The sequence below is a fragment of the Belonocnema kinseyi genome, chromosome 2, assembly GCF_010883055.1.
Source record: "Belonocnema kinseyi isolate 2016_QV_RU_SX_M_011 chromosome 2, B_treatae_v1, whole genome shotgun sequence".
Classification (NCBI taxonomy): Eukaryota; Metazoa; Arthropoda; class Insecta; order Hymenoptera; family Cynipidae; genus Belonocnema; species Belonocnema kinseyi.
The window spans coordinates 83,595,574-83,608,536 of record NC_046658.1 but is presented as its reverse complement, the minus strand read 5'-3'; the positions used below and the strand labels follow the sequence as shown (position 1 = coordinate 83,608,536).

General features: G+C 28.3%; 1 protein-coding gene across 1 annotated transcript in view; it reads left to right on the top strand.

The window, feature by feature from the left end:
- LOC117166881 overlaps positions 1–11,467 on the top strand; it is a 31,514-nt gene extending 20,047 nt beyond the window's left edge. Inside the window, exons 9-10 of the mRNA XM_033351299.1 lie at positions 1,145–1,706; positions 9,211–11,467. Of these exons, the coding sequence (XP_033207190.1) occupies positions 1,145–1,706; positions 9,211–9,380 (732 nt within the window). The 3' untranslated portion in view covers positions 9,381–11,467. The remainder of the gene's footprint in view (positions 1–1,144; positions 1,707–9,210) is intronic.
- The last annotated feature ends 1,496 nt before the right edge of the window (positions 11,468–12,963 follow it).

Genomic DNA, 12,963 nt, shown 5'->3' with positions numbered 1-12,963 from the left:
AATTTTGTTATAAATTAATTATTATTATAAAAATTTATATTTTCGTGTAGAAAACTCACCTGTTTTGTAGAAAATTCGTCTTTCTGAATTAAAAATTCAACATTTTGGATGACATTTTTTCCTTTATTGACTGAAAAATTATTCTTTTTTGAAAATTTGCCTTTGGTGTAAAAATGCATCTCTTTTGGTTGAAAATTTATCGTATTTTTGGTTGAATTCAACTGTTTTCGATTAAAAATTAAAATGTATTGTGGTGAAAATGTCAACTATAGCCATTTTTGTTGAGAATTCAATTTTTCGGTTCTCTGGTTGAAAAGTGAATTTTGTTGTTGAAAATTTGGGAAATTAAATGAGAAGCACTCAGAAATATTGTTCTGGTCCTAAATTTGCATAATGATGAAAGAAGTAACAACAAAATTTATTACAAAAAAAGCTTTTTTTATAATTGTAAAGTTTTAAGACCAGACAAGTGCTTTTTTAGTGCTTATTTAAAATCCCAAATTTTCAACTCGATATTGCGTTTCGTGTGAACATAAGTTGAACTTGATAAAAATATATTTTTTTAAATGGGGTACGCTCACATGACCTTAATTGTTTTGACCTCAAATTTAATTATTCCACTTTTTGGTTCTAAATTGACCTTTTTTGGTTAAAAATTCAATGATTTGGTTGAAAATGTGTCTTTTTTTTATATAAAATTATAATTCTTGCGTGGAAATTCATTTCTTTGATTTAAAATGTATCTATTTTGTTGAAAATTGATTTCTTGTAGTTATAAATCATTTTTGAACTAAAAATGTATATTTTTTACTTAAAGCTTCATGTATTTTATTCAGAATTCATCTTTTTGGTTGAAAAATCCACGACATATTTAGTTCAAAATTAATTTTTAATAACTTAATTTCTTACGTAAGATATTTTATTTCCCCATTAAAATTGGGGAGGTTGTTTGGGGAAATTCGATGCCATCAATAATAATATTGAAATTGTTGAAAGTATTTTTTAGACCACTTTTTTTACCCATTTTTTATTGCATACCTTAATTTTCTCGAAAGGCCAATTTGACACTGTTTTTGGCGCCATAGAGCAGTTTGAATCCTGCTTGATAAAAAATCAACTAACTCCGCATTCTCTTAATTTACAGAGCCTCACATCTATCAAAGAACTCGGTAAGAAGAAGCTCGAAGTCCTGCAATCGCTAGTAAACTTGGAAACTCTCGAATTGGGAGAGTGTTCTGATTTCCCGGAGAAATTCGGTACCGAGGTTCTGGTTAAACTCAACAAATTGGAACGTTTGAGGTTTGAAAAGGGTCAAGGTTTATGTTGCACTTTCGACATCCTGGAGGGAGTTTCCAAAATGGAAAACTTAACGCAATTGGAACTGGTTAATTTTGACGTAAAGAACGGTTTTGACAAATGCTTAGCCAGCTGTACGAATATCAAACGATTGTTGATCATACCAACATATATATCGCAGTCCGCAACCTCGAATAATATGGTTTTGGCTGGCGTTATTGAACTCTCGAATAACTTGACGCATTTTGTTTGGGGCGTGACACTTGAGCTGTTAAGGGTCACTGAATTATTTGTTGACCAATGTAATCAGATGAGCAAACCTGTTAGTGGAGAATCCATACCGGTACTAAAACCAGTTCCTTGTTTAAAGCTTATTCAAGATGTTGAAGAGGAACCCGAAAGTAAAAAAGGTAATTAAACTCACTTGAGATTTAAGGGTATATGGCCGATTTTATATCCAATCGGGCAGTCTGGCCCTGGCTTGTCAGTAGTTTTGAATGCGGAATTCGAAAATCATAGACTTGAAATTTCTTAATTTTTGGAGGGTTTGAATTTCAAATTTGACAAGGTGGTAGTTTCAAATTCAAATATTAAAAATGTCAGGGCAATTGAATAATTTTAGAATTTTATACGTAAATGTAATCTTGTTTCGTATTATTTTTTTTATTTTTAATTTTCATTGTAATATATTAAAATTGTCCGCTCTTTATTTAAAGACTTAAAGAAATAAATCATTTGAAATTGAAATATATTTGGTTGGAAAATTTCAAGAATGAAAAATAATTCTAAAGGAAGTGTTCAAAGTTAAACGATTTGAAAAAGTTGAAAATTGTGTCATTTAAAATCAAAATAGATCAAAATTAAACAGTGAAATTAATAAGTCAGTAATTAAATTATTTCCTTAATTTTTAATGGTTACTATTTTAGAGCTGTGAATTTTCCTGTTGAACGCTAAGTTCTCAATTTTTCCTTTTATAAGCTTTAATTTTTCAATTAAAATTGAATTGACTGAATTTTGAAAAAAGTATAATTAACAGTTTCAAAAATATTAATTTTTAAACCATTTAAATGTACCGAAAATAATGAAAGTTTTGAGGGGTTGATTATAAAAAAGATTTAATATCATCAAATAGTTTTAATTGGAACGGTTTCAATTCAAAATCGTTCCATTTTTTTAACGAAAAAAATATTGTTGAGATTTTCCCCATGAATCAAAAAATTCAAAATAGAACAAAACCCTTTTCTTTTTAATTTTCATTATGTTTTACTATTGAAAACTGTAAATTGATACCTATTGAACTAAAAGGAATTTTGTTTGAATCTTCAAATAAAAAAAGAGCAGAAGATATTAACTGATCTCAAATTTTTTCTTTAGTTATTTCAGATGCCAAACTACACATTTTTCCCTCAGCTCAAACGTTTCGATTAATTTTAGCATTTTCACTCCTTTCTATTGTATATTTAGTTGAATTATGACAAAATTAACGAAAATTTTATTTAAAAAGTTGTATCTTGGGTACAAATTGGCACAATTTAATTCTCTTTGTGATAGCTTGTAGTGTAGTATACACTTCTTAAATTTTTTTAGAGAAATTGAGAAAAAAATAATTATCGAAAGGCGAATTCTTGCTAAGCATAAGATTTAGAAAAAATTTAATTTTTACAGTTTAAAATCAATTTCCAATAATATCAACTCTGTTTTTAAACATTCTTGGTTTTATATCTTAAAGGAACTAGAAAGTTACCGAAATTTTAAATTACCGGAAAAAAACTACCGAAAATATTTATTAATGGAATTGAAATATTTCAAAAGTAATAGTAATAGTTGATTTAAATTTAAAAGAGCTTTTAAAAGTTTTACACTATGCTCAAGTACCTGCAAAATAAAACATAATTTTAACCGAAAAAAAATTAAATATAAATTTTTGCGGGAAATTTGTAATTTGTACATTTTGAAAATTCGGGTTTTTAAATTTCGACAATTATATAATCTCGGGAATTTAATCATTTCTTCAATTGGGCATTTGTGAATTTTTCTAGTTTGGTTAAATTTTACTTTCGGCGTATTTCAATTTAATTAATAAACAATTTCGGTGCCTTTTTATATTTTTTTTTAAAATCAAAATTTCGGAAATTTCTATTTTTCGTGAATTTTCTGTTTGTGTAATTATATTTTCAGTATTTTTCAACATTGGGGATGTTTCTTTTTTGTCAAAATTATTTCATCCCGATTATCGATTACAGAAAATTATGAAAAAATTTGGAAAAATCAAGTTACAAGTTTCATAAATTCCAGATAACTCTGGGAAATTGCACTTAAACAGAAAAAATTATTATTTCATCAATTTTTAAAAATAAAATCCACAAGATCTGACATTTATAAATTTTGTAATTGTACGTTTTGTAAATATTTGAGCGCGTCTGGGGCGCGCGACGGTTGAATCTCGCGCTTCACGCTCGATAATAGGTTACCTCGCACTTCGCGCTCGGATATTTATTCTTCGCATTTGGAGTGCTTGAAAAAAACTTTAACAAAAAGATCTCTTTTAGATGGCAGTATTTATATGCGTCTTCATATTCTGAATTGTCTACTTCATTAAGTATATTCAAAGATTAAGTTTCTCAAAGCTCTGTATGCTTTGAGATACACATTCTCATCGTGACACTCGCGCTGCGCGCTAGATTTTCGACAGATATTTGTAAACAGGTTTTGTTGGATTTTTTCTCGTAACTTTCGTCGTTTTTCCACACATTAAAAAAAAATTTTTTTTCAACGTTATTTTTCACGAATAAAACAAAAAGTAGGCGTCCTATCAAGAGGTGATTCTTAACGAAACTGTAGATCTTTTTTGGGATAACCATTTTTGTTAATTCATATTTTTTCGTATTCTACATAGTTTATCTACAAAATGGAATTTTTTATTTTTCATTATTTTTTGTGCAATCAAAATGTGAATTTTCGATTTTTGAAGAAAATCCAAAAATTTGTTATGATAATCTTTTAGAGCCTTCAAAAATAAATGTTTTTCTTTTCTTGACTTTTTTTCATATCGTGCGTTTTTCGGCTTCAAATTTTGATTTTCGGTTGATTAAAAAAGTTTTGAAAACGCTATAACTCTGAGAATTTTCCATTTATCGAAAAAAGTCATTAGGATAAATTGTTTGTTCTTTTTAATACTACAAATATCCGTACATAGAATTTTCAAATTCAGAAAAAAGGGGTCTCAAACATTTTCAAAATGCGCTCACTTTTTGAATTTTCATCAAAAATGGCTGGTTCACGAACTCGTCCTTTTTTTTGGGACCTAAAAAAAGTGTGCCAAAGATGAATTTGATTCGTTCATTTTTTCGAGAGTTATCGTGTTTACGGACGGCCGGACGGACAGATAGACGCCACAGTGAAAACCTGATTTTCGGATTCAGGGGGTCTCGAAACGTGGAGATCCGTTAAAAAAGTGTGATGTCAAATTTCCGACAATTCTAATACTTTCTCACTCATAAATGATGAGAATGTAAAAATTAATGTATGTTTTGAAAATTTTATTTTACACCACAAAAAAAGTTTTTGTATGTGAAGGAATAGTTTGGCAAGGACAAAACGTACGGGATAACTTCTTTATGTTACCATGAATAAAAAAAGAAGAAAAAAATTAAATGTGGCCTTTTTAAGAAAATTCTTGTTTCTTTGAGGAATTTGAAAGAGGGTAGATTTCACTACAAGGTGCCGTAAAGAAAATTATTTCATTTTGTTCTCAAGATACAATTTTGTAAAGGTAGTTGTTTTAAAAATCATGTATCTGGCAAAAAAGTGTTAAAAATGTTTTTAAATCTGAATTCTATGTTATCAATCATGTTTTATTTAAGAAAAACCCCTATTTTTCACAGAATAAGTTTAAAATTCATGAAAAAATCACTACTTTTACAATTTTCTTTTTAATTGAATTTTTGCTTACTGTCGTCTCTTACCAACTTTTAGAAAATTGTCGAATTTAAGTAAATTATAACTTATTTTTTCGGTGAAAACATTGCCTACAATTCAGCTGTTTTCAATTTTGAAAATAAGTAATTAGTTTTCAAATAGAAAAATTTACTTTTTGTGTTAAAATTTATATTTTGGTGTTGAAAAACGAACTGAAATATTTTCTGGATGAAAGTGCCATTTATACCAAAAATTTGTTTTTGATTACAAATTCATCTGTTTTAGTACGAAATTGATATTTTCTTGTATAAAAATGCAACTATTTGGTATGGAATTTAACAATTTTGTTAAAAATTCATCCTTTTTGATTGAAAAAATTCGTCTTTTTGGATTGAAAATTCAATTTTTTTCGTAGAAACTTCTTTTTTTGTTACACAAATTCAATTTTGGATGTTACTGAGTTAACTGGAATATTTTTTGGAAGAAAACTCGACTTTTATGTGATAACAAATTCTTCTTCTTTAAGATAAATTTCATATTTTTTATAAAAATGCAACTATTTGCTAGAGAATTCAACAATTTTGTTAAGAAGTCATCCCTTTTGGTAAAAAATTCGTCTTTTTGGATTAAAAATTCAATTCTGGTGTTAGAAAATTATTTCTTGTAAAAAATTCATATTTTGATCGTGAAAACTCGACTAAAATCTTTCTCAACCGAAAATTCAACTATTTTTTTGAAAATTTATCTTTTCGATTTAAAACTTCATCTGTCATAGAAGAAATTTCATTTTTGTATGAAAATGCAACTTTTCGGTTAAAAATCGTTCTTCTTTGCTTGATAATTCAGCTAATGTTTTTTAAAACATTTGATTGAATCGCTTTCACTTTTTTTGTTAAAGATTTATATTTTAAGTTGAAAAGTTATCTCGTTTTTTAAAAGTTTAATTATCTTGTTATAAATTAATCTGTTTTGATTGAAAAATCAACAACTGCTTGGGTCAAAGTTAAACTACATTGTGAAATTTTATTTATTGAAGGCTTATTTCTGGTGGAAAATTTAACTGCTTGTGGAAAATACTTTTTTTTTGTTTTTGTTTAAGTCATTTTTTAACAGAAAATGGAACTTTTCCATTTTTTAAGATTGATACTTTTTAGTTAAAAATTCGCGTTTTTTTGTCGTAAAATAATTATTTTTTAGTTTGAAATTTCCTTTCTTTGCGTAAAAATGCGTCAGTTTCGTGTGAAATTAATTTTTTGTTGAACACTCATATTTTTTGTTTGAAAATTTAATTTTTATAAAGAAAATTCGTCCTTGGTGTGAAAGTTCATTAATTTGGATAAAGTTTTATTTATTTTTTGAGTAAAATTCTTTATTTATTGGATATTCGTCTTTTTGGGTTTAAAAATCTTTTCTTTTATTGTATAAATTTAATTCTTTTTTTATTAAAATATAAACTATGACACTTTTTCGTTGGTAATTTGCCTTTTTAGGTTGAATATTTAACTATTATGTTAAAAATTCAATTATTTTGTTGAAAAATCCAGTATTTTGTTAAAGAGTTATCTTTTAAAGTAGAAAAAACTTTTTTTTTGTTGTTGAAATAAATTAATACTTTTTGAAAATTTTAAACTTGTATATGAAACATTGTAATTACTGAATATGTCTGAGCTAGAAAATAATTTATATTCAACCGCTGATATAATCTGAACAATAACAATATTGTTAAAAATCATAAATCCTTAAATTCTTTTAAATTCTGTCATATTCTCGTTATATAACCTGAACTTAATTTCTCGGGAATTTAAGAACTCTAATGGCAATGGGGTCTCCTTATTCTACTTCGTGGCTACTGCTTTAAGTATTTTAAATTCCTGAATATGTCTGAGCAAGAAAATAATTTTTACTTAACTTTTGATATAACCTGAAGAATAAAAATCTTGTTAAAAATCATAAATTCTTTTAAATTCTCCTAAATTCTGTAATATTCTCGGTTATATAACCTGAACTTGAATTCCCGGGAATTTAAGAACTCTAAGCTAAATACACCTACTCTCTAATTTTTTCATGTAGTCCGGTCAGTTTGGGCGTTAATATTTCAAACAAACAAAAAATAGTATAAAAAAACTGTATATTATATGCCATTGTGTCTTTATTTTTTCGTCGATTGCATGCTTAATGGTTATTGTGCAGAAATGTGGTGAGGAGCTGTCATCATTTATTTGCCGAAAAGCACCGAAATAACGCACGTCGAGAACATAGGTCAACTTCGAGAAGCTACTGTATCGTCAAATTTGCCTAGAAAATTTCGATTTTTTTTTATTTATTCTTCAAAGCCTTAACAACTTCTATCTTTTTCAAAAATTAAATATTTTCATAAGTGTGGCTATAAAGTAGTTTCCAAGAAAAAAAATTATCTTCAATACTATTGCACCTACCGCAACGAGCCAAAGCTCTTAATGTTTGCAAAAAGATAAGAATTAACACCATATAAATAGACTGCATAAAAACTATGTTTAATAGAAATAATAAATATTGTAAGTGCCGGTGTATTTTAACTAAAATACAATAGCTCCTTTCTGTAAGCGATAGTGCCGCCTTACTTGTTTGCCACTCAGCGGGGTTTTGAAAGCAGGGTCGTATCTACTCTGGGCGCACTCTAAGTGCACATGTTATCAACTATCCGGATAATATGAAACTAAAATTACACATATCAATACGCAAAATACGTGAAAATAGAACATCAATATTTTTTAAAATAAAAATCAATAATTTGTAGGGCTATGCATTTCTTGCAAAGTTTTCTAAATATTTAATACGCAGCATGGTTTAGCTTGGCAGTGCGGCAGCAATTTAACAGGTACTCTTTTCGAAATTTACCTGCTGCTTTTTATGAACATTCACAGTTCTTAACGACGAAACTTAGAAATTTGATCATGAACTTTCAACATTTTTTAATAACCAAATTTTTCTAGCTTTCGTGTAAGGTTTGCGTTTTTGGTGTTTTAGACCATTTTACAACGTTTCAGGTTGACATAGAGTGTAATTTTGTCTGAAATTAGTAGTTAGTACGTGTGTATAGCGAACAATGTTCGAGTTAAAAAAGGTTAATGATTAATCCTTTACTAAGTTTAAAAGAAAAAAAATCGCCTCCACAAAAATATAATTATTAAGAACAATGCAAAGTGATACATATTAGCGCTGATAGGGCAGGGTGCAAATGTATTATGTGCGCGCTATACAGCCCTGAACTGAGGAACCAGAAGCTGCATGCTACTGTGCTTCAAAGCCCGCCCGCTTCTTTGAGTGTACCGCTACACTTCAATCAAGCAAGTATCCTCACTTTGTTATTATTAATCGAACGTTTTCATATAGTTTTAATTCTTATCCTTTTGCAAACGTTAATAGCTTTGGCTCGTTGCGGTAGGTGTAATATTATTGAAGATAATTTTTTTTCTTGGAAACTACTTTATAGCCACACTTATGAAAATATTTAATGTTTGAAAAAGATAGAAGTTGTTAAGGCTTTGAAGAATAAATAAAAAAAATCGACATTTTCTGGGCAAATTTGACGATACAGGAGCTTCTCAAAGTTGACCTATGTTCTCGACGTGCATTATTTCGGTGCTTTTCGGCAAATAAATGATGACATTTCCTCACCACATTTTTGCACAATAACCATTAAGCATGAAATCGACGAAAAAATAAAGACACAATGGCATATAATATACAGTTTTTTTTTACTATTTTTTTTCTTTGAGATATTAACGCCCAAACTGACCGGACTACATGAAAAAATTAGAGAGTAGGAAAACTATATGCATGAGCCCCAAACAATTCAGTGACATCGCCGATCAGATTGCCCAATTTCACATAAAATCGATCATCATTTTATTAATATTATTTTTGTGAGGGTTAAAAAATCTTTTAAATTATATTTTCGAACAGATCGTCTTTTTTTCAATTCAAATGATTTAACGCGTTATTTTCGTTTCCAGGAGAAGATGACATGCAACCCAGTGTGGCAAATCCGCAGGTTGATATTTTGCCTCTGTCCCAGTTGCAAAAGCTTTTATTGACTGCTTTGCCGAAAACCAGAGTGAAGATCCTGAAAATTCCGTTCAACGCTACCTGGCGGCAAAATATTTCAGACACGACTGCGCAATAGGATGTGATTGGTGACGTATGAAGTAAGCGATATTTTCAACAAGATGAAGATTCGTGAATGGATTTTAGAATTGTTGCGACTTACACTTGAGCAATTTTTGTACCCAATTTTTGCCCATCCTGCAGTGTTAAGTGCGTGAATCTCTGAATACTCTTTCTCTCTTTGATTGAAGTGTCGCTGAAGATTTGGCGCAGACTCGATTGCCACAAAGGTGTCTTGTGATTGATGTCTGAAAAGCCTTGTCTGGTGATGATTCAGTCAGTGGTTTAATTTGACTTTCGATGGACAATCGATAAAGCGCAATGACTTAAAAAAGAAGCGATCAGTCCACTCGGCAGTTAATTTGTACTTGGTTGAACCGAGCAACTGAATCATGTGGCAAACCTTCATCGGGAGCTATAGAAATAAAGCTACATTAGAAATTAGATTGTACAATACCATGAAATATTATATATATTATATATATAATAGTTCTAACAACTGTTTGAGTTTTTTCGCTGCAAGGAAGTTAATACTGAACATTCTCGGTAACTAGGTAAATTGTGTAATATAATTCCCCGTGTTCTGTTGTTACCCTGGCGTTGTAATTAGGGTACTTTGTGAAAATCTGCGAAATATGCTAAAATATACCATTTTTGGCACGAAGAGAATATTATATTTTATACACGGATACATGGTGGATGGTTATGATCTGCGATCCGACGTTATGCGTTTCAATGTTAATATAATGGATGCAATTGAAGCATAAAATATGAGCGCCCACAATACTTTCTTAAGTTTATCAATTAAATTAAAGTATGACGTTGCTTGGTATAGGTTGTTTTGAACTTTAGTTTGGTTTTTTGTGTAAAAATATTTTTGAGTCTTATTGATATTCTAAATTCCTTTGCAGCGCGAAAATTCATCGATTCCCTTTCCATTTTAACAATTTTAGTTTCATCTATGACATTCAGGAGATTCTAGGGAATATGAAGAGGGAAACAAATTGGACGTGAGCAATATGAGTTGCCGAGGAGTCTATGATTAGTAAATTATGCAGACATCTAAATTATTACTTTTAACTTTATGAAATTAAAGATTCATGACCGAATAATTAACATGTACTGTTTTTCCAAGGGGGTTGACTCATTTCCTGAAATTCATAGCGTCTTCTATTTAGAACTAATTTTGATTAAGTGCATGATTATATTTTGACACATTTTATTGATGTACATAATACAGTAATAACTTAATTTCCTTTAGTTTATCTTTTGTTCTTTACGTTTTTCATCACATGTTTCCATTTACATTAAAGAAAATATATAAAACATTTGAAACGTTGCTCTTTTTAAATCTCAACGAATTAAATTCAAATTATTTTAAATTACATTTTTTCTAGTCAGATCACTTATATTATGTTTTATTTTTCAGTAATTTCAGGCTGACTGACTAATGAACTATTAATTCAAATACTTTGAATCTAAAGACGTGATTAGAAAAACATAAAAAATAGTTTTCAATCTATTAAATAGTTTTAATTTGTTCTAAATGTTATATTATTAGATTTTAATAATTACAATACTGACTCTACTCCTTATCAGATACAGATTTTGTAGGGTTAGGAAAGATTTACTGATACGCGAAGATGTCGACCATAATTGGCTTCGTTTTCTTTCGTTGACTTTTGAGATTGATAACATTCTCTAGAATTTCTTAAATGCTCAATTCGGTAAAGGGCAAAATTTTAAAAACTACTCCTAAAAATTTGTATTTTTCGATGACCAATATTGCAAATATCTAGCCTGTAGCTGAATTGATAGTAATAGCTACATCCGAAATATTATTCGGAAGATATTTTATTTTACGAGTTTAAAATTTTGAAAGATTAACTGGCTAGTTACAATTTGGTCTACTATTAAGCCCTTTTCTTGAAAATTTAACTTTCTAAAACAAAGCTAAATTAAGAAAACCCGTGTATACTTTTTATACACGTAGTACATAATAGGAGATTATGTATACGATTGGTGCACACCTATTGACAATGTACATTATTTCGATTGTTCGTTTATAACAAATGATACAGTTACATTAAAAAGATCAAAACCCATGAAAAAAGTGTTATTTTCAGTATATCTTTTAGCGTTAACATGGTAACCGGAAATTTACTTCTGATCGTGCTTAACTTCAAGTTTTCATTATTTAAATGATCTTGGTCAATTTAGAAAAGTGATTTCTACTTTATCTACAGTCGCTGATTTTTCAGATTATCTCAGTTTAATCTAATTAAATCATGATTTATTTATTTTGAAATTAAACTAGTTGTTTCAAATTGTATGTACTTTGTGAAAAATTCGCCTTTTTTTTGTAGATAATTATTCTTTATGGTTAAAAATTAATCTTTTTCGTATAAAATTGAAGTATTCCAGTTAAAGATTCATTAGTTTAGTTAATATTTCATCAGTTTGGTTAAAAATTAATTCCTTTAACTGAAAATTTGAATGTCCACTGTTGGTTGAAAATTTAAAAGATCAAGTATTACAGTAAAATATTTATAATTTTAGTTGAAAATTCTTCTTTCAGATTAAAAATAAAATTACTTGTTTGAAAGTTAAACTCTTGTTGAAAATTAATTTTTTGTTTTGTTGAAATTCCATCATTTTGATTAAAAATTCATTTCTTTTGTGGAAATAAGAGCCCTTTAGATGAAACCGAATTTTTGTACCGGAAATTGAACTATTTGTTTGAAAATTTGTTTCTTTTTGGTTGAAAATTATTTTGCTTTTTAAACTGAAAGTGTAACTATTATTCCAGTTAAATATTCCATAATTTTCGGTAAAAATTCATCTCTTTCGTTAAAGATTCATTTTTTGGCTAAAAATTTAATTATTCAATTTTTGGTGGAAAAATGATTTTTGTTAGTTGGAAATTAATATTTTTTGGTAGAAATTAATCTTCTTGATTGAAAATTCATCTTTTTAATGAAAAATTCCATCATTCTCGATAAAGATTTATCTTTTTAGTTGAAAATTCATCTTTCTGGTTTCAAATTTCACTATTACGGTTAAAGATGTACAATTTTAGTTGAAAATTCATTACCTTGTTTGAAAATATAACTATTTTTGTGGAAAGTAATTTTTTGAACTACAAATTTAACTGATTCCAATTGAATATTCCATAGTTTTAGTTGAAAATTCTTCTGTTTGGCTGAAAATTAATTTATTGAACTGAAAACTTAATTATTTAAGTTTTGATTGACAATTTATCTTTTGTAGTAAAAATTAAGTTTTTTGTGGAAAATTCAACTATTTCAGTTAAAGATTATTTTTTTTAGTTAAAAACTTATCTTTTGTGGTAAAAATTAAATTTTTTGTTGAAAATTCAACTATTTCATTTAAAGATTATTTTTTTTTTAGTTAAAAACTTATCTTTTTGTTTTAAAATTCAACTACGAGGGTGGATTGATAAGTTTCCGGTCTGACCAAGAAAAACAACGTTTTTAAGCATTTTTTTTTTTTATTTCTCAACATAATCTCCTCCAAGGCTGATACATTTCTCATAGCGGTGTTCTAGCCTAGTAATGCCATCTCTATAGAATGATTCGTCA